Source organism: Melanerpes formicivorus, unplaced genomic scaffold, assembly GCF_026170545.1.
Source record: "Melanerpes formicivorus ecotype bairdi unplaced genomic scaffold, bMelFor1.0.p_v2 SCAF_1, whole genome shotgun sequence".
NCBI classification, from domain to species: Eukaryota; Metazoa; Chordata; class Aves; order Piciformes; family Picidae; genus Melanerpes; species Melanerpes formicivorus.
This window is the reverse complement of record NW_027142353.1, coordinates 66,845,357-66,868,422: the sequence shown is the minus strand read 5'-3', so window position 1 is coordinate 66,868,422 and position 23,066 is coordinate 66,845,357. Positions and strand designations below refer to the sequence as shown.

Genomic DNA, 23,066 nt, shown 5'->3' with positions numbered 1-23,066 from the left:
TTGGTGCCATGGTTTAGTTGATTAGATGGTGTTGGGTGATAGGTTGGACTCAGTGATCTCAAAGGTCTCTTCCAACCTGGTCTGGTCTGGTCTGGTCTGGTCTATTCTATTCTATTCTATTCTATTCTATTCTATTCTATTCTATTCTATTCTATTCCATTCCATTCCATTCCATTCCATTCCATTCCATTCCATTCCATTCCATTCCATTCCATTCCATTCTTTCTTACCCTCACTAATATATCCATTGGATTGATCTGGGGGCATCCTTGCTGACACAGCTATCTTTGGCTCCTGCAAGACGATGCTACATCCTGGTCTGCTGTCTGGGTGTGGCCGAGGCAGACACCAGCAGGCCAGCATTGTGCCAAAAGCCAAAGTGTGCACCCACCCTGTGGCACTCTGCTTTGTAGAAAAGAAAAACAGAGCTGGCAAAGGAACTATAGCAGGATCTTTGAGTGGCAGCATCCTGCTCACAATGATTTTTTTTCCCCTCTTACGTGCTGCATTCTATACTGAGGAAGCAAATAAAGACTGAAACACAACCCTGGCATGCAAGATGATAGTTGCATGGCATGGTGCATTTGGGTGATGGAGACAGTGAGCAAGAAATTTCATCCTCTGAATCTCTGCCCCAACACCCAGAAAGAGCTTTCAACTGCACTGTGCTGCTCCAAAAGAGAGAATTAATTAAAGATGTTGTTTAATTTGAAACAGTTTCAGCCAATTGCTGGTGGAAAGAAACGACAATGAAAGAGCAGTTTCTGAAGATTCAGGAAAGAGGGAAAAAAAGCAGCAATTGATCAGCTGAATAAATGATATCTACAATCTTGTGTGCATTTTTTATGTCCAAAATTGAAACTCAAATTGCTTTGGATAATCAGTACCCAGATTAGAAGTGAAAGACACCATTTCTGACTTCTGCAGTTTGGAGGAAGACAAAAATAAATAAGCAAATTTCTCTCTGCAGGAGATAAGATCCATGCTGGCTTCTTTCTCTCATGGTGTGTCATGCCTCCCCATCCCCCAATGGCCTTGAAGGAACAGGAAGCAAAAATATCTTAACTACATATAAAAATTTCACTGGCAGAAATTTCTGCCAAACTTGGGAAGCTTCTGAATAGTAGAACAGATGAAATAAAATGGAAACTATTGGCATCCCCTGAAATTAAATTAGGAAATCATAGAATCACAGAGTTAATATGGTTGGAAAAGAGATCAAAGATCAAGTCCAACCTGTCACCCAAGACTTCATGACTAACAAAACCATGTCTTAAAGTACCATGTCCAATCCTTTTTTGAACACCTCCAGGGACAGTGACTCCACCACCTCCCACTGCAGCACATCCCAATGGCCAATTACTCTTTCTGGGAAGAACTTTCTCCTCACCTCCAGCCCAAACCTCCCCTGGCACAGCTTGAAACTGTGTCCTCTCGTCCTGGTGCTGTTTGCCTGGGAGAAGAGACCAACCCCCATGTGACTACAAACTCCCTTCAGGTAGTTGTAGAGTGTAAGAAGGTCTCCCCTGAGCCTCCTCTTCTCCAGGCTAAACAACCCCAGCTTCCTCAGCCTCTCTTCATAGGGCTTGTGCTCCAGACCTCTCCCCAGCCTCATTGCCTTTCTCTGGACACGTTCAAGTGTCTCAATATCCTTCATAAATTGAGGGGCCCAGAACTCCATACAATCCCCAAGGTGTGGCCTAACCAGTGCTGAGTACAGGGCACAATGACTTCCTTGCTCCTGCTGGTCACACTATTTCTGATGCAGGCCAGGATGCCATTGGCCTTCTTGGCCACCTGGGCACATTGCTGGCTCCCTTTCTTCCTGGCTGCTCTCCAGCCACTCCAACCCCAGCCTGTAGCACTGCATGGGTTTGTTGTGACCAAAGTGCAGTGCTCAGCACTTGGACTTGTTGAATGCCATCATGTTGGACTCTGCCCATCTGTCCAGCCTGTCAAGGTCCCTCTACAGAGCCCTTCCACCCTCTAACAGATCAGCTCCTGCTCCCAAGTTGATGTCATCTGCAAATTTGCTGATGACTGACTCAATCCCCTCGCCCAGATCATCAATAAAGATATTGAACAGGAAATCACTTAAGTCCTTGAGAGCAATGGTATCTATACTCATCCTTTGCCTGATGTGTTACCTGCAGGAAGGGAGTCTCTGGCCAGCTGACACACCTATGCATCATGAGACAGATTCTGATGTCTAACAGAGACTTATAGAGTCATGAAGATAAATAATGTGAGATTCCTGAAATACGGATGTCATTTACTGTGGTTTGCATGGATGACTCCCCTGCTTGATAGACTTGGACAGCCTTCAGCTTATATTGATGCTCAGCTGATGTGTGGCAGCTCCTTGTGCAGCAGAACTTGATTATGTGTCTGTTCTTATTAATTGCCACACTTTTCCTCATTTAGACTTAACACTGCGCTGCCACAGATTTGGATTTCTTTGATACTTTTAACTGAGTGCATTCTGAATGCTAACAAAAGACCCCAACCCTTCTGTTGGGAATCTTTGGTACTTCCCATTTTAAATTGTTCCATGCAGAAAAAGAATGAAGTGCATATTGCCAGAGATTAAATAAGGCCATTTTTATGTGGAGGTAAATTGCACTGAGACAGAGAGTCTCTGATGATCCTTTTCTATCAGAAGCTTAATGCTGCTCAGAGAAAATAACAGTGAAGGGCTATGATAACTGCCTACAAGACAATATATTCAGAGGAAATAATATGGAAGAGTGGAAGGAGGGGTGTGGGGGGGAAATATTTAAGGTGGTTAAACCAGGAGTAATGGTCTAAAACTAGGAAAAGATAAAAAAATTAGAGTGAGCATTAGGAAAAATGTTCTAACATCTATGCCAATTAGGGAGGACATTAAGTGAGGTCAATGAAGCAGTGATGAAGAAGCTGTGAAAGGGAGAGAAGGTGGATATTTAGAGGGCTTGTGCAGTGCATTTACATACATTGAAAACGGGACCAGTACGTTCCTGCTTTTTCCCCTCCTGCTAGTGTCACCTCAGCTAAGCAGAATTCCTCATCACCAACTTTAAATAACAGTGAGGTAGAGAGGGGAATACATATGGCAGCACCTAGATCTCTTTAGTCTTTACCTGAGGGCAGTACTTGAGTATAGACTTCTTATGCACCTTCAGGGCTTTGGGATGAGGAGATTGGACGTGGCACTTGGTGCCATGGTCTAGTCATGGGGTCTGTGTTGATAGGTTGGACTCGGTGATCCTCAAGGTCTCTTCCAACCTTAGTTACACTGTGATACTGTGATACTGTGATACTGTGATACTGTGGTACTGTGTACTGTGATGATTGAGGAGACTCGGGCAGAAAAGGCTATTCAAGTGCTTGTCACCTATAGGGACAGGGAAGGATAGGCAGCCCTTCCTGCTCCTGCCTCCATCTATTCCACCAATGACTGTAGCAATGCTCCTCCCAGAGAAGCAGGTCTCAGCCTGCCTCTGCATGGATGAGTACAAGATTTAAGGTCAACCTCACAGGGGACTGTGGGTAATTCAGTCACTGGCAACCCAGGGGGAAGCAATTCAGGGAAGTCATTCTGCCCTTTACTCAGCACTGGTTAGGCCACACCTTGAGTCCTGTGTCCAGTTCTGGGCCCCTCAGTTTAGGAAAGATGTTGAGTTGCTGGAAGGTGTCCAGAAAAAGGCAACAAAGCTGTGGAGGGGTTTGGAGCACAGTCCTGTGCAGAGAGGCTGAGGGAGCTGGGGTTGCTTAGCCTGGAGAAGAGGAGGCTCAGGGGAGATCTTATTGCTTTCTACAACTCCCTGAAGGGAGGCTGTAACCAGGTGGGGGTTGGACTCTTCTCCCAGGCAAGCAGCACCAGAACAAGAGGACACAGTCTCAAGCTGTGCCAGGGGAAGCTTAGGCTGGATTTTAGGAAGAAATTCTTCACAGAAAGAGAGATTGGCCATTGGGATGTGCTGCCCAGGGAGGTGGTGGAGTCACCATCACTGGAGGTGTTTAAAAAGAGCCTGGATGTGGCACTTGATGCCATGGTTTAGTTGATTAGATGGTGCTGGGTGATAGGTTGGACTTGATGATCACAAAAGTCTTTTCCAACCTGGTCTATTCTATTCTATTCTATTCTATTCTATTCTATTCTATTCTATTCCATTCCATTCCATTCTGGAATGCAGGGAGTAGTCAGGGGAATGCTGTGGATTTAAGCCTGTCTCTGACCCAACACTATCTGGTTAGATGGTGTTGGGTGATAGGTTGGACTTGATCTCAAAGGTCTCTTACAACCTAGTTAATTATTCTATTCTATTCTATTCTATTCTATTCTATTCTATTCTATTCTATTCTATTCTATTCTATTCTATTCTATTCTATTCTATTCAAATAGCCTCTTTAGGGTGGTTTTTTTTAGATAATAAGAGAAAAATAATGAAACATTTGGAATCCCTAGATATTGCTGTAAACCTGTCCCCCAGACTGAAAGATTTCTCTTAATTAAAGAAGATATCCTGTAGGAAGGTGATCATGTGCTAATTAATTTTTCATGTTCTCTATCCATATTTCTCATCTCAAGATCTTCTCACTCTTTTATTATTATCAACAAAGCTGGCAATGAGGGGAAAAAAATAAAAAGAAGTATTTCTTTAAATATTTGCTGTAGCTTGTGTAATTACTGTGCTTGGCAAGAGGCATGGAGCACTATTGAATTTCCCAACCTATTTCTTTTGAAGAGTAAAATACTTTCGCCTCCCTCTTAAGAAGCCTCCTGAGGAAGGCAGTAATAAATAAATGTTGTTAAAAAAATAAGGAAGCAAACATAAGAGTATCTAGATGTGAAAATGCAGCTGAGGTTTGAGGAGCCGGGTTTTGCAGGCTGTTTGCACAAACAAGCCACTTCCAGCAACACAACATCTCAGCTGACCCAGATTCCCTCAGCTTCTAAGCCCACTGCTTTGCAAAATGTGCACAGCAAATACAACCTGTATAAAAGCCTCTGCTTTGCTGGAAAGGACTTTTGCTATTGAGGAATGAGGGAAAGGCTATTGAAAGGTCTCTTTGTTGCTTTCCCTTCCCTCCTGAAATTACAAATAGATGACTGCAATAATAAGATCAAGCCTCCTGTTTAATTCAGAGCTTGATTAAGATGTAGATGAGTCTGTGGTAGCTTGTCCTTGTTCTGTCTATCACGATACACGAGACTTTATTCTAGACTAAAGCTTTGGATTTCTCATGCTATTCTCACCTAGCTGTGTATTAGTGCTGTAGACATGCTATTTCAGCTAATCACTATGATAACCACATGGCAGGTAGAGATCAGCCACATAGCTGCGTTGCTGTGTGTTGGAATACTGGCTTTTATGGCACTTCCCCCCCACACCCTGCATTGGTAATGCTAAGCATGGGTGACACTTGCCCTCATTTTACTGAATTTCTCTGTTCATGGAACTGACACATCTTGGAAAAGAATGCCAGCACAGAAGCACCAAGCAGCCTGAATAGCAGCACGGCAACCACTGCACATTCAAGGGGCAGCTCAAAGGGAGTGAGAGGTCAGCCTGCTTCCACGCTGTCTCAGGGCTTCACAGCTGTGGACTCTTGCTGGTGCTCTCATTTCAAACATGTATCAGAGATCCTTTGTACCTATGCAGTCAAATGTAGAAAATCAATTGGATACTTCTCTGTCAGAGGCTGTTTTCAAGCTCTATTGAAATACATTCCTTATGCTGGGAGCAGGTTTGGACATACAGGTTAAAAAGTTCAAAACTGCCCAAATGAATTAAATAACTACATCCCAGACACTTGCTGTGAGAACTGATGGTCTTGTTCCTCCATTAAATGAGCATGTCTCTGCCTCTATCCTCACAACAGAGGAAGTTCTGCCATTTCATGCCATAACTCCAGAATAGAATAGAGGGAAAATAGAATAGAGTAGAATAGAGTAGAATAGAACAGAGTAGAATAGAATAGAATAGAATAGAATAGAATAGAATAGAATAGAATAGAATAGAATAGAATAGAATAGAATAGAATAGAATAGAATAGAATAGAATAGAATAGAATAGAATGGAAGACTAGAATAACTTTTAAGCCATCTTAATTTACAGAACTGATTGGGTGTTATCTTTGCATGTTGTGCTGCAAACCCAGTAGCATCTCAGCAGCTGCATGAGCAGCTGAGGCCTAAGCTGGATGGGTGATCCTGTGGGCAGCCTTGGAGATGATAAGAAGGTCACTGTAGCCTTCCCACACCAAGTCTTCTTGTCTCCTCTGTGAGCACTTACATGGTTACTACAGAAAGATCTAATAACAAAACCATGAAACCAGTCCCTGTGTAGAAGCCCTGCTGCCTAAAACACTTTAAGTTATCCTGGCAAAACCCTGGATGAACAGTGAGAGAGACTTGCTTTTGCTGGCTCATGCTGCTTCCAGCCATGGTATAAGGGTACTGATGAAAAGAATTTGGCTGAATCACAAGACTTCTGCAGGAAAGGGAGAAGATGATCTTCAGATCCCAAACCCAGTGTGAAAGGAGAAGTTAAAAGTGATTTTAAAGGCTTGTCCTTAAACACATATTCCTGTCAATCAGTCAAACAATAGGCTAGAGAAAGAATTTTTGAACAATATTTTCTGCCAGAAAATATTTCTGTCAGAAATTGACTGATTCCTTGTCTTCTTGGCCTAGCAAAGCTCACCCTTTCACCTTCAGACAGATACCCTCCAAGTCTAAGTGTACTGAAAGTTGTGCTCAGCTCAGTTAAAGAAAGGCCCTGCAGAAGTCAAAGAATTATAGAATCATAAAATAGTTTAGATTGGAAGGATCCTTAAAGATCATCTGGTACCAACCTACCTGCCATGGCCAGATACTCCTACTAGACCAGTTTGCTCAAGACCTGGCTTTGAATATTTCCAGGGTTGATGACTCCACAACTTCTCTGGGCAATCTGTTCCAGTCCCTTACCACTCTCACAGGGATGAATTTCTTTCTAATGTCTAAATTAAATATAGATTCTTCCAGTTTGAAGCCTTTACACCACATCCTGTTGTTACCCCCCCCTGCCATGGGCAGGGACACCTCACACTTGATCAGGTTGCTCAGAGCCACATCCAGCCTGGCCTTAGAAACTTCCAGGGTTGAGGCTTCCACCACCTCCCTGGGCTACCTGTGCCAGTGTCTCACCACCCTCATGGTGAAGAACTTCTTCCTATAAATATATTTATAAATAAATATATCTATTTCCAAAGGAAATGTTTTGTTTGCAGTCAAACTGACTTGTACTGTCATTCTAATGGGTTATTGGTCACTTTGCTTTTGTTCTGAAGAGCTACCACAGGAGACTTGAATAGATGACTAGAATAAGGAGCAGATGTTCTTCCATCAATCTTAAGTATATGAGCTCTAGAAGGACACAAAACTGCTAATATTCTTCTATGAAAAGCTAAGGCACTTCTTTCACTTATGAAGTTATAGCATACAATTGATTAAATCAAAGCCATGCAAGCAAACAAAGTAGTTCTTGGGTAGCATAAGTATCATAGATGTCATGGGAGGATTCAGAGGATCTCAGGTAGTGATAGGACTAGGGGGAATGGAATGAAGCTGGAGGTGGGGAGATTCAGGCTAGATGTGAGGAGGAGGTTCTTCACCATGAGAGTGGTGAAACCCTGGAATGGGTTGTCCAGGGAGGTGGTCGAGGCCCCGTCCCTGGGGGTGTTTAAGCCCAGGCTGGCTGAGGCTCTGGGCAGGCTGATCTAGTGTGGGGTGTCCCTGCCCATGGCAGGGGGGTTGGAACTAGATGATCCTTGCGGTCCCTTCCAACCCTGAATGAAACTATGAAACTATAATTTATTTCTCTCTACTGGCTGCAGATGATTATCTTAAACAAACTAAGTACCCTTTGCTGGGTACACTGGGATGAACTAGGAAGCCATTAAGTGCTTCTGAGTGGCTCACATTTTAATAAGTTCTCACATCCATTAAGTCATCTGAATACCTTTGGCACTCACCTCTTTTTCTGCAGAGACTTTCTTCTGCATTTTAGTGATGTTATATCCACGTATTAGCTTCCTTCTTCATCAGCCTCTAATGAGACTGACTTGAAAGAAATCCATGATGGTTTACTGGCTTTGTGGATACTGCACCTGTTAAATGTAGTGTAGACACACTGCTGACTGATAAGCATCAGGCAGATTTACTTCCAAGCCTGCCAACCCACAACAGATACCTGTACATTGGTGCGGTGCCACAGGACTGTGTCTTCTGTAGAGCCAAGTCTGAACTAGAACTTTATTGCCTTTGAAAACTCATGGCAATGGCAAAACCCAAGCCTTTCCAGTGAAAACTGAGTAATCAAAATGTGTCAAAGTGACCTGAGGAACTGATGAGAGAAACAAAAGAGAGTAAGTGCCCCTTTGACAGATTTTGTTTGGCCTGCTTCCCTTTGTACTGTTTTGGATTGAAAATAAATGTCCTGTGGCCTCAATAGCTTCATATGTACTCAGTCCTAGGGCAACAGTTCCTGGTGATGATTGTCCAGAGACTGAAGTTTAGGCTTGAGGTGAGGAGAAAGTTCTTCCCAGAAAGACTTGTTGGCCATTGGAATGTGCTGCCCAGGGAGGTGATGGAGTCACTGTCCCTGGAGGTGTTCAAAAAAGGGATTGGATGTGGCACTTGAAGCCATGGTTTAGTTAGTCCTGAGGTGTTGAGGTTGGACTCGGTGATCTCTGAGCTTGGTGACCTTCCTGATTCTATGATTCTATGATTCTAATACAAAGGAAAATCCATTCTCAAACAACATGTGGGATTTTAATTCCATCAAAGCTGTGTCATTGTGTGGAGAATATCAATCAGTTCTGAAGGAAAATTTCATGTCAGGAAAACAAAGAAAGAAAATCAGAAAGCCAAGGGAAAGAGAGGCTTTCAGCAAATACTTCTATCATAGTATCATAGTATCATAGTATCATTCAGGGTTGGAAGGGACCACAAGGATCATCTAGTTCCAACCCCCCTGCCATGGGCAGGGACACCCCACACTAGATCAGCCTGGCCAGAGCCTCGTCTAGTCTGCTCTTAAACACCTCCAGGGACGGGGCCTCGACCACCTCCCTGGACAACCCATTCCAGGGTTTCACCACTCTCATGGTGAAGAACCTCCTCCTCACATCCAGCCTGAATCTCCCCACCTCCAGCTTCATTCCATTATTCTATATTCTCCAGAAATAATTATTCTATATTCTCCAGAAATAACAAAGAACAAAACAAATCACACTCCTAGCTGCTGTTAAACCCCCATTTATTCTTCTGTTAATATTGAATAAGATCATAAACCTAACAGAGAGGACAGTCTAGAAGGAAGTTACCCAGCTTATAATCTTACAACATCTTGCACGCTCAGGCTGATAATTCACAGCCAACATGCCAGACCTCAATTTATCTGCTTTTCCATTTTGCTTTTTTAAGATAACTCTATCAGTTTGGACAATTCAGTTCCCCAGGCTGCACACAGCATGCATCTCTCAGACAGTCAAGAATAGAACTGGGATTCTTCATGATCAGCTCCCTGCTGTGTACTAACAAGCAGCCATGTAACATATTGAGAAGGTGTGTGCATGTCAGGCTCTTGCCCCAGCTGGATATAGAAATAGGAAATGAGCACCAAGACCAGTGTAGCAAAGATATCAGCAATAGTGGCATAGAATAGTTTGCCAAATGTGTGGGATGCATTATATCTACAGGGCTGCTCTGATGGTATGAAGTCATTGTGGAAGCTCTTCCTCTTGGAAGTAAATCCAGTACCTTGACTGTAAGGTGTTGGAAATAGAGTGTAGGCTTTATGGAGAAATGGAACTTCTCACCTCTTATGCTTCTGGAAGATGGAGAGTCTTGTGTCCATGCTATTATTTCCAGCCATTAATTATACTTTTGTTTTAAATTCTACCCCCTTGTATAATCTCAGGATCTGCCCTTATTTATCACAATGATTCCACAGAAGCAGACTGGCAGGGTTTGGAAGAGAATTCAGATTATTTAGTCCAACCACTAAAGCATGCTGAAGCATGTTCACCTAGTCCAGGTTGCACAGGAAAGAATCCAGGCAGGTTTTGAATATCTCCAAAAAAGGAGACTTCACAGCTTCTGTGGGCAGCCTGCTCATGGGCTTCAGAACCCTCACACCAAAGTTTCTCTTAATCTTCAGATCGAACCTCCTGGGCTCCACTTTGTTCCTGTTGCCCCCTTTCCTGTCACTGGGGACCACTGCAAAGGCCCTGTCCCCATCCCCTTGACACTCCCCTTTTAGATATCTATAAGCATTAACAAGATCCCCCTGTCACTCTCCTCTTCTAGAGGCTGAAATGACCCAGGTTTTTCAGCCTTTCATGAGGAGAGATGCTTCAGTTCCCTAATCATCTTTGTAGCCCTCCACTGGACGCGTTGCAGTAGTTGTCTGTCTCTCTGGTGATACCAGAAGGGACACAATACTCCAGGTGTGGCCTCACTAGGGCAGACTAGAGGGGGAGGAGACCCTCCCTTGACCTCCTAAACACACTCTTCTTAATGCACCCCAGGATACAATTGTCTGCCTTGACCACAAGAGCATATTGCTGGCTTAACCTATTGTGGTTAACCTATTGCCCACTAGCACTCCCAGCTCCTTCTCCGCAGAACAGATTTCCAGCAGGCTAGCCCCTAACTAGGACCAATACATGGGGTTAAGTGCAGTAATCTGCACTTGCCCTTGTTGAACTTCATCAAGTTCCTCCCCACTCAACTCTCCAACCAGTCCAGGCAGCACAGCCTGACAGTGTGCAACACATTCCTCCCAGGAGAAAATTTTAAGGCATCAAGTGCCCCATCCAGTCTCTTCCCAAACACCTCCAGTGATGGTGACTCCACCACCTCCCTGGGCAGCACATTCCAATGGCCAATCTCTCTTTCTGGCAAGAATTTCTTCCTAACATCCACCCTAAACCTCCCCTGGCACAGCTTGAGACTGTGTCCTCTTGTTCTGGTGCTGGTTGCCTGGGAGAAGAGACCACCCCCCACCTGGCTACAACCTCCCTTCAGGTAGTTGTAGACAGCAAGAAGGTCTCCCCTGAGCCTCCTCCTCTCCAGGATAAGCAACCCCAGCTCCCTCAGCCTCTCCTATGAAAAAATAAAGCACACTAATCTAGATATATTTTTTCAGAGAGTTCTCCTGACCATTTTTACCCTATCTGACAAATGTTCTTTATGACTCTTGTGACATTTTGTGGGATGGATGCATGGGGCATGAGGCTTATGCTTTGGTCCCTGATGAAGACAATACAAACACTCCCAGCTCTGCCTGCTATGAATGCTCATGGTGCTACATTTTAATTTCATTTGCTTTGAATATTCTACAAATATTTTCTCTGTATTAAACTTGATTCTTCTAGCCTCAAATAAAATACAGAACAGCAGGATTTCCAATATATAGAGGGAAAATGTGTTGAAAAGGTCAAGATGATCAGAGGGCTGGAGCACCTCTCCTATGAGGACAGACTGAAGGAGTTGGGGCTGTTCAGTCTGCAGAAGAGAAGGCTCCAAGGTGACCTAATTGTGGCTTTCAAGTATCTGAAGGGGGCTACAAGAAGGCTGGGGAGGGACTGCTCAGGATCTCAGGTAGTGATAGGACTAGGGGGAATGGAATGAAGCTGGAGGTGAGGAGGAAGTTCTTCCCCATGAGAGTGGTGAAGCCCTGGAATGGGTTGTCCAGGGAGGTGGTTGAGGTCCCATCCCTGGAGGTGTTTAAGACCAGGCTGGCTGAGGCTCTGGCCAGCCTGATGTAGTGTGGGATGTCCCTGCCCATGGCAGGGGGGTTGGAACTAGATGATCCTTGTGGTCCCTTCCAGCCCTGACTGATACTGTGATACTATGATACTAAGATACTATGATACTAAGATGTGTGTAGCATTGTTGTTATTTCACCTTTCTTGGGGACCTGAAGGGAAGCTGCAGTGTGTAGCAGTGGGAAAAACCTGTTGGTGTTCAGGATTGGGTCGCAACCACTCATTTTGAAATGGAGACATGGTAGTTTTTTTTTGTCTAAAGTACTATTTAGCTAACCCATAATCTCTGAATGGCAAAATTCCTCCAACAGCCTTACACAATCTTTTTCACAACACATACATATGAGATGACTAAAATAGATTCAGTCCTAGGGAGAAAGCTCCAGGTTGTTTTCACTGAGCATTTTTTGCCACAGATATCATCAGTACTATACAAATATGAGACCCCTAATTCTCCCTGATGAAGGCAATATCAGCTCCTTGGGACACCACTGTTATCTTGTATCTCTGTCAAGAAAAAGATAAAAATAAAACCACCAGAAAAACCTGTGGCTCTACTGGAGGAGAATGTTTCATGTTGAATTTCAAGCCATTTCCTGACATCCAAGAAGCTGAAAGCACACTTCACCACTCTGACGTCCCCATGACCTTGGTGAACTGTAAAGACTGGAATGTCAGACTTTCAGCTGTGGAATGTAAAACTAAGCTGTTTGACAAACCACATCAGTCAGTGCCTCTGTACAGTGGCTCAAGAATCAGGACTTACCCTTTTCCTATTGAATGATTTATCAGAGTGGTAGAAAATATTGAGCTACTGCTTAAGAAATGCCAGAGGACACTGGGCCCAGGAGGAATACATGTATAATTCATTACACTGATCAACAATATTCATAGGGAACAGCAACTCCTTGCTTTTTCCACTTTTTCAGTAGACTTAGATTTTATGAAAGGAAATTGTGTAGTCACTCATCTTTATTCATGAATCCTAGAGCAGATAGTTTCTTGAGCCCATCAGAAAATACATATGTGCAAGGGTATGTTATGCATGCATTGGTTTCCAAGACCATGTGTATCCTGAACTATTTGGAACAGCTGGGAGAGGGAAAATAAAGAGAAGAATGTGCTAATTCACACTGGCCCTTTGGACGTGTGACACTCTGCCACCACGAATCTGGACTAGGTGTGTTCCTGCTTTCTTCTATATCTTCTACTGTGTAGAGTTTTGGTCTCTCCACTATGCAAGAAGTATGTAGACAGGCTGAAAAGGGTCAGAAGAAGGGCCAAAAGGATGATCAGGGGACTGGAAGACCTGTTGTATGAAGAAAAGCTGAGAGAACTGGGTTTGTTCAGCCTTGGGAAGAGAAGGCTTAGGGGAGACCTCATAACCACGTACAAGTACTTAAAGGGTGGCTGTAGTGAGGAGGAAGACTCCTTTTATACAAGGAGGTTAAGTGGGTACAAGTTGCTACTGGGGAGATTTGGACTAGATGCCAGAAAAAAAGATCACCATTCAAACTATGAAACATTGAAACAAGCTCTCAAGGGAAGTGGTGGATTCCTCTACAATAGACACTCTCAAGGCCCAGCTTGACAGGGTGTTGGGCCATCTCATTTAGACCATAATCTTACTGTGAAAGAGTAGATGATCCTTCAGGTCCCTTCCCACCTGGTATTCTATGAATCTGTGAACCAGGTTTAAAATACAAAAGTCATATCTGTAACAATGTCACTTAAAGGAAAAACAAACCCCACCAAACAACAAAAGCTTCAAATAAGCTGAACTGGATGCTGGGATGGTTATTATGGTTATACTCTGCCATTTCTTGATGCTAGCCATGGTCATCATATGCCATTTGTTTTGTTAGGCAGGATAGAGACATATACCAGCTTTAGGGTGATGGTTTAATGTGGGTTTAATCCTCAGGTCTTCTGTAACTATCTTCTCTCTGCTACTGACTACTGTGGTGGGTTGGAGTTTCCACCCCAGCATTAACTTTGCCAGAACAACTCAGTTAGAAGCAAATGAAGCTGTATTTGCAAGCAAGAAACACACTCTACAATGGAATGTGATGAATGTGTGCAAAATATACAGGATTTGCAATATTGCACAGATATTTACAATTAGCAAACACCATGAAAACTCCCCTGGTCAGAGACCAGGGAAGCCATTCCACTGCCCCCCTGCCCTGCTGTCCCAAGAGAGAAAAAGGAGCAGAGAGAAAGCTGTTGGTTAGACAGGAAGGCTGGGGAAGGACTTCTCAGGATCTCAGGTAGTGATAGGACTAGGGGGAATGGAATGAAGCTGGAGGTGGGGAGATTCAGGCTGGAGGTGAGGAGGAGGTTCTTCACCATGAGAGTGGTGAAGCCCTGGAATGGGTTGTCCAGGGAGGTGGTTGAGGCCCCATCCCTGGAGGTGTTTAAGAGCAGGCTGGATGAGGCTCTGTCCAGCCTGATCTAGTGTGGGGTGTCCCTGCCCATGGCAGGGGGGTTGGAACTAGATGATCCTTGTGGTCCCTTCCAACCCTGAATGATACTATGATACTAAATAAACAGCTCAGCCAAAGCCAGCTGACAAGCAGGTTAATCTCTCCTGAGTGAAGCAAAACCAGCAGAGACCAGAGAGAAGAAGCAGCAAGAACTGTTTCAGTACAACTCATCTTATTCTAGTTATTTACCCAATTTACCTATTCAATGAATATGATCTTTGAGGTCTTTTCCAACCTTATTGATTCTATTCTATTCTATTCTATTCTATTCTATTCTATTCTATTCTATTCTATTCTATTCTATTCTATTCTATTCTATTCTATTCTATTCTATTCTATTCTATTCTATCCTATCCTATCCCATCCCATCCCATCCTATCCCATCCCATTCCATCCTATTCTATTCTATTCTATTCTTTTCTATTCTATCCTATCCTATCCTATCCTACCCTATCCTATCCTACCCTATCCTATCCTATCCTATCCTATCCTATCCTATCCTATCCTATCCTATCCTATCCTATCCTATCCTATCCTATCCTATATACAGCTTCATTTGCTTCCAACCGAGTTAGTTGTGCTAAGTTAATGTTGATGGGAAATTTCAACCCACCACCCTCTTAGAAAATCATCTCTGCACTTAGGACAAAAAATATCTCAATATTAATAAAAAACAATACATAAAAGGCCTAACATTAATGCATCAATAATTCATCAAAATCCAGCTAAAATAAATAATAAACCCTCTAACTAAACACCTAATCACCCAGCTCCTGATTCTTGTGACTCACTGCCTATTAGCTTCTCAATAAATTAATTTGCGTGGCTCACCCAGCTAAATGCTTAAGAATAAAAAGGTTAATTGAAGGTTGGAGCAGGATACATTATTGAGTAGCTGACATATTGCTTTGATGTTATGAATAATCTGGAAGTAGCTCAATAGAGTTGCAGCCTCTCTTCCCAAGCCTGAACTTGACCTGCAGTCTTTCTTCCGGAAGCGTTGTCACTGCTGTCAAACAGGGCTTTGAGTCATTCCTTTCTTTACTCTCCTTTCTTTCTTTTCTTTTTTTTTTCCCCCCCTTCTAAAAAAAAACCCATGAATTATTAATAATGTGATGAATACACTCAGAGCCAGAAAAGCCAGAGCATATCACAGCTCCCCAAACCTGTAAGATTTTGAGGGGGAAAAAAAAAAGGGAGAACAAAAAAAAAAGTTAAACATCCCTACCTGAGGTTGCTGCTTTGCACACCAACAAAAGATAGCCAGGGAACTACAAAGGAGCTTTGAAACAAGAGGATTATAAGAACAAGAAGGATTTTGAATTAATCAGGACAAGACTGTATAAGCAGATCCAAGATGCCAGAGGGTTTGGAAACTCTTCTTTTTTTTTTTCCCTGTAAATCACTTTCTATCACAGACATTTTCATGCAAGGAGGCTGGGGAGGTGAGCTGAGGGGGCAGATGGGGAGGAGGTGGTTACCCATCTCTGAGACAATCTGAATTAATGCAGGTGTCAGGCAGCAGCCAATTTTGTGGATGTAGGACTGTATGTCAAAATAAAGATTTTGTAGCTACGGTGCTAATGATGAGGGGCAAATGTTCAGCAGGTTTTATAGGTCAGAGGCCCAGCAGAGGTAATGAAAATCACACTGAGCATCTATCCCTCCATTTTGAGCTATTTCTCCTCCTTACCCAGCCTTATCTCCTTTCATTTTTATGATAAACAGGGCCTGAACTCTACTGAGCCTCACAATCCTGCATCTCGTTGATGACTCATTAAGATTTTATCATTTCGGTGACATGTTATTGAACCCAGTTTCCTTAGGGGGCTGGTCTGGTGATTACAGGAGTAACCAGTGACTGCTTAATCACCCACTTCATTATCTTCATATTAATAATAAATACCAGGAGGTAGACACTTATAATTACATTGCTAGTTTAGGAAGACATGAACCCATGAAAGTTGGCAACACTGAAATACAAATTCAATCATAAATATCACACGAATAGATGTGACTTGGAAGGTGCAGAGAAGCACAAGAGAGCACAAACATTGCTGTTTTAAAGAGAGTTATTGTCTCAGCAATCATGATGCTGTTTAATTAAGCAGAAGAAAAATACTTCCTCAAGCATGAGCAGCTTATAGGAGATGAGGCAATATGGTATTACATGTGTGCTTCAGAAGCATTTTCGATCAGGGAAAGAGGCCTCAAGGAACCCTGTGATGTCCTTGGGAGGTCATAGTTTTGTATGTCCATAATGTCCACAAAGTGTGATCCATGCCTCTGGGGCTGAACTCTTCCATCTTTGATCAGCCAATACTTTGCAGAGCAGGGACATGCAATATCGTGTAAGGCTCACAACAGTTCTCCACTCGTACCAGTAGTGCTGAGCAGATTCCCTCTTCTAACTCTAATCATAGGTAGCTCAGACAGTTCATCACTCAATTCCTTACCTAGAACTTCACATATTTATGTGTCACGTTAAAAGTCAGACAGCTGGAATGAGCAGATGCTGGAAATATTAGCTGATGTTTCTTCAGGAGCAGGGAAGTTATTCTGCCCCTGTACTCAGCACTGGTTAGGCCACACTTTGATTCCTGTGTCCAGTTCTGGGCCCCTCAATTTAAGAAGGATATTGAGACCCTTAAATGTGTCCAGAGAAGGGCAACAAAGCAGGGGAGGAGTCTGGAGCACAGCCCTGTGAGGGGAGGCTGAGGGAGCTGGGGTTGCTTAGCCTGGAGAAGAGGAGGCTCAGGGCAGACCTGAAAGGTAGGTTGTAACCAGGTGGGGGTTGGTCTCTTCTCCCAGGCATCCAGCACCAGAACAAGAGGACACAGTCTCAAGCTGTGCCAGGGAAGGTTTAGGCTGGATGTTAGGAAGCAATTCTTCATAGGAAGAGTGATTTGCCATTGGAATGTGCTGCCCAGGGAGGTGGTGGAGTCACCATCACTGGAGGTGTTTAAGAGGAGACTGGTTGAGACGCTTGGTGCCATGGTTTAATTGATTAGATGGTGTTGGGTGATAGGTTGGACTTGATGATCTCTGAGGTCTTTTCCAGCCTGGTTAATTCTGTTCTATCTGTAAGCTGTTTAAAAAAAACACACAAAGAAATGTTGCTTCTGCAGTCCTTAGACAGAAAAACATGGGAATGGTTTTAAGCAATCTCATTTATTTATGTGTACATGTGCACACCTGCATACATGAAGAAAAGGACTACTCCCTCATTTTCCAACAAAAAAAGGTATAGGTAAGCACAGGAAAACTGGGACACCAGGCTCCATCCATATTTCAATGGAGCAGCTGAAGAGTCTGCCACCAGAATGCACATTAGGCAGCCCAGGAAAACACAGCTATAATCCAGCCTGTTAAAATGTACAATACATTTATAATAATAGACTCAAACTTTGCTAATCTGCATTTTGATTGACTGTGCACTCTCATCTCACTTCCATTGCTCCCTTAGGCTCCACATCCCTAGTTAGGGCAATAGCTAGCCTTTACCAGATGACATTACATTGAATTTGCTATCTGAGTTGCAATTAGACAAAGCATTCATTTTTGATCCTCTATTCTTTCTAGTTACTGCAAAGAAGAGATAAAATCCTTACAGTGCTGGCTTCTGAGGCTGCCTACACAATAGCACATTGCCTAGCCACAGTGCAATGTGCATAATTGGTTAGGCTCTTCTCTACAGATACAATTAGTACCTTGAATCCTGAGCGCTACAGCAAACAGAGATAGAGATTCCCAAGTATTGCCTCGCTCTTTCCCTGCCACTTTCTGCAGTGCTTCAGTTTCAGCAGAGGGAAGTGTGAAAAGTACCTGCCTACAAGCAGACAAACTGGAGAGGTAACAAGAGGCTTTACAAGAAGAAGGTTTAGGGAATTTTGCAGTGCTCAGCTCAGATGTCTACTGAAGGGACCCTAGGGAAGAGATTTTCAAGGTCAGAGACATGAAACAAAATATATTTCAGAAATTGAAATCAGTCTTTTTCTTCCTTTTGTTTTTTGTTCTGGCTTATAGGTCACCTGTTGGCAGAAAGGGGGATCATCTTTCCATGGTCTGTGTTCACTGGACCTGCCACAGAGAGACAATGATGATATATAGGTAGACACAATGATGACATATTTTAAAGCTACTGCTAAAGATCTCTGAACTTTTCATTTTGGCTCTGAGATTAGCTAAGTAATATAAACACTCTTGTATGCCATTCAGCTCTTAAGGAAGTTCATTTTGTAGGGTGCTGTTTACAACTACCTGAAAGGAGGTTGTAGCCAGGAGGGGGTTGATCTCTTCTCCCAGGCAACCAGCACCAGAACAAGAGGACACAGTCTCAAGCTGTGCCAGGGGAAGTTTAGGCTGGAGGTGAGGAGAAAGTTCTTCCCAGAAAGAGTAATTGGCCATTGGAATGTGCTGCCCAGGGAGGTGGTGGAGTCACCATCCCTGGAGGTGTTCAACAGGGGACTGGATGAGACACTTGAAGCCATAGTTTAGATAGTCCTGAGGTGTGGGGTGACAGGTTGGACTTGATGATCTCTGAGGTCTTTTCCAACCTTCTTGATTTTATGATTCTATGATTCTAAGATTAAAGCTTCTAAACAAGCACATGATTACAGGAAAGACCAAATTCAAACAGTATCTTGTGTGAGTGTCTCTAAATATGTATAAATATCTGGGGAGTGGAGGTCAAGTGGGTAGGGCCAAGCTCTTTTCAGTAGTGCACAGTAATAAGACAATGAACAATGGGTACAAGCTTGAACACAGATCACTTGAACATGAGGAGAAACTTCTTTACAGTGAAGGTGATGGAGCACTGGAACAGGCTGCACAGGGAGGTTGTGGAATCTCCTTCTATGGAGACTTTCAAAACCCACCTGTGTGGATTACCCTAGGTGATCCTGCTTTGGGCAGGGGGGGTTGGACTCAATCTCTGGAGATCCCTTCCAACCTCTACTGTACTGCGATACTGTGCTACTGTGACTGTGTACTCAGGTTAACACATCCAGTTGTATCCTATGTGTTTAAATGACCTCCATAACCCCTAGAAAGTGCAGGCTGCTTGTCCATTATCAGCCTGATCTTTGGGCACTAAGTTACTGAAGCAGAAAACAGAAGTTCAGCGGGAGTTACTTGGGTGAAATCTCGCAGACAGTTTTAGCTGATAAACCTCTTAGCGTGACAGAAATGAGGGTAGGGTAGAAATGACAGAGGATTTAGTGATCGGATTTCAAGTTGTTATTATACAGTTACTTCATGCTTCATATCTCTCTCCTCTCTTGCTTGCAGGAGCTGTAATCATTACCTCTAAAGCAGTAGAGAACCAGAAGAGCTTTGCTGGTGAGCAGCAGTACCCTAAATGTAAAGCTTTCCCCTGTTGTCAAATCCAAGTCTACTCTTTCAGTGTTATGTTATGTATGCATTCATCCTTATTAAACAGTGCTCTCTAGGCAGCTTTATTATTTATTTCTTTTTGGTGCAGTTTTGACACCATAGTAAGGAATGGAAGGGAAGCCCACAGAAATCTTCCACTCTACATGCAGATTTAAACTGTGGTTTGGGGCTGGTGCAGGATGCGCTGGGCATTTCAAAGCTTACAGTGTAGTAAGCTAGCTGCTTCATAGAATCATATAATCGATAAGGTTGGAAAAGACCTCAAAGATCATCAAGTCCAACCTACCACCCAACACCTCAAGACTAACTAAACCACATCCAATCCCCTCTTGAACACCTGAAGGGACGGTGACTCCACCACCTCCCTAGGCAGCACATTCCAATGCCTAACAACTCTCTCTGTGAAGAACTTTCTCCTCACCTCAAGCCTAAACTTCCCCTCACGCAGCTTGAGACTGTGTCCTCTTGTTCTGGTGTTACTTGCCTAGGAGAGTAGTTATTGGACAAGTATGGACAAGTATGGTGCAGAACTGGTAGAACAGCCCTTTTGGCTGTTGATCAGCCTTTCCTGTGCCTAATCTATCATTAAACAATGCTTACAGAGGACAATAACTGTTGTGTAGGATGGAAACTCTGGTAAAGACCTCTCTGCAACCATGACCTATAGGCCCTGCCCACTGACCTTGGCTTTCTTCCCCTTTGTCTGTACAGATTTTCTTTAGCACAGAGGAAGTGTACACACCTCTCTGTATCTCGTTAATGAGAGAGTGATATGACTTAGTTGCCTCCTTTGTTTTCCAATTCTGTTTGTTTAAATACTTCAACAAAAGAAGCCTGACTTTTGCTGACAAGTGTTTAGCTCTCCATTTAGCACCACTGCACTCGCTGTGAGAGATTTTTCCCTGTCAAAATTAGCTCAAGCCTGTCACCAGACAGAAGCAGCTGCAGTCATCTCTCCACGTTGCCTCTCTAATATTGAATTTGCATGACCTAACATCAACAGAGAAATTTGCAACTGTCTCTTTTGTGTCCAAGGGGAGACTGAAAAATTATATTAAGATGTATGTTGCTGATCAGTCATCACTATAAAGAACTGCAGGTTCACAGAAATAAGGTTAACTACACTGCTATGCAACTTAGAAGCTGTCCATCTTCCAGTGACTTTTCTAGGCAATACGATATTTCCAGGCTTAGCACATTGATGGATTTAAAAGGAGCTAGACCAGAATAAATCTCTCCTGTGAATCTGGTATGTCAAAACTCCCAAAGAGTTTGATTTACTCTAGGGTTTAGCAGATAAGGATTTCTTCTTCTTTGTTTTGTATGTTTGTGGGGACTCTTGCAACCATTAACAAATACTCTGAGTATGACAGCCTGACAGTGGTGAGGGGTAGGTGGGTTGCAGTGTGTGCTGTATGCTCAGTTTTAATAAGAATTCAGACACAGCAGAAGTCTGTGGTCATTCCTGGGGTCATGCTGGATCAGGGTACCTAAATCTATTGAGCCTTACAGCTTATGCTCAGTATAGACTTTCTTTCTACTTCTAATGAAAAAAAAAAAAGAGGGTGTTCCCTCACCCTCCATATAGAAGCAATTCATTGACTTACATTGCACAGTGAATACTTGGAAGAGGCACCCTCACTTCAAGCTTATGCCCTCCAGATTTAATGTATGATTTTAGCAACAACTTTTCAAAACTGCAGCTACTGAACTGTCAAAAGATAATCAGGAGCAAACTGTTGAACAAATCACTGGCACTGCCTTTATCATTAAGCATATGTATAACACAGACCAAATGTGAGACTGTTTGGAGTTCTGATTTATATCTGACTGCCAGTTCAGGGGGAATGACAGACTAGAAAGTTGTGATGAACAAGGATTTGTGCAATGTTTTCAGAGAGGAAAAGAGAATGGGTGTATTTGTGTCCTCATTATGCTCAGTTCTACAAGCATCATCTTGAACATTTACTGACCTCTCAATATCCAGGACAGGAGTTACAGTTCATAGAATCATAGAATCAATAAGGTTGGAAGAGACCTCAAAGATCATCAAGTCCAACCTGTCACCCAACACCTCATGACTACTAAACCATGGCTCCAAGGGCCACAGCAATCCCCTCTTGAACAGCACCAGGGACAGTGACTCCACCACCTCCCTGGGCAGCACATTCCAATGGCCAATCTCTCTTCCTGTGAAGAACTTCTTCCTAACATCCAGCCTAAACCTCCCTTGGTGCAGCTTGTGAGTGTGTCCTCTTGTTCTGTTGCTGGCTGCCTGGGAGAAGAGACCAACCCCCACTTCTCACTACCTCTCACTTTGTAGTGCATGGTAGGACCAATCTGCTGTTTCTATGTAACCAAAGGATCTTGAGACTGATTCAATATTTCATCTTTGTTTTGGCTATTAATCCATCTCAACAGCTGTTTATTGCATTTCATAGCATAAAGCCACCAAAAATGATTCCTTAATTGCTCCTTTAATTATGTGCTATTTTATAAACTATCAGACATGTAACAAACCTGTATTTTTTGCTCAGAAATTGTTTCTTGTTATTTTTTTTTCCTATGAGCATCCTGAGTATCTCTAAACACTGTCAGACTCTCACTGTTTCACAAATGGAATTTCCTTTTGGCTTTCCAAAGTTTGTTTACTACTGTTGAAAATGAAGACAGCAATTGTTGGGTATGGGAGAAACAAACCTGCATGACTACATTTTTAAGCTGTAAAATACAGTGATTTTCTTACCAGCCTGACCATTTTGGTAGGAGTAACAATTGTTTCAAAGCCTTTCTTGTCTTATATATTACTACCTTCACTGATTTTTTGTTTCCCACTGGAGAGCAGAACATTATAACAGTTTTTATTTCAGGACACATTTACAACATTTCACTTGAAGGCCCTGCTTCCAGTCCTTGCACTGGTTTCCAGCTGACCTCTTGCAACTTCTGAATCATATCTTTCAGCCTTTTACCTCAGGAGGGCAATTTCTGGATAAGGCCCTTGAGACCCATTTAAAAAACAAGCTTTAAAGTAGGGATAAGAAAAGAAGTTTGAGAGATGTGGTATTTCCATGCTTTATCTCAGATAAAATAGACAAGTGCAGTAGCTAGTGTGATAGCAAAATAGAATGGAATGGAATGGAATGGAATGGAATGGAATGGAATGGCATAGACTAGACTAGGATAGGATAGGATAGGATAGGATAGGATAGGATAGGATAGACCAGACCAGGTTGGAAGAGACCTTCAAGATCATCGCGTCCAACCTATCATCCAACACCACCTAATCAACTACACCATGCAACCAAGCACCCTATCAAGTCTCCAAATGCCATAGGTGAGACTAGAAGTGAACATGTAGCTGGAAGACATAAATGAGACTAA

At 43.0% G+C, this 23,066-nt stretch overlaps 1 protein-coding gene across 1 annotated transcript in view; it reads right to left on the bottom strand.

The window, feature by feature from the left end:
* Positions 1-23,066, bottom strand: part of LOC137446580 (trichohyalin-like) — a gene marked incomplete at its 5' end in the record, with an annotated part of 275,413 nt that overhangs the window by 187,963 nt on the left and 64,384 nt on the right. The window contains one exon of the mRNA XM_068149376.1: positions 15,666-15,683. Coding sequence (XP_068005477.1) covers positions 15,666-15,683 — 18 coding nt within the window. The remainder of the gene's footprint in view (positions 1-15,665; positions 15,684-23,066) is intronic.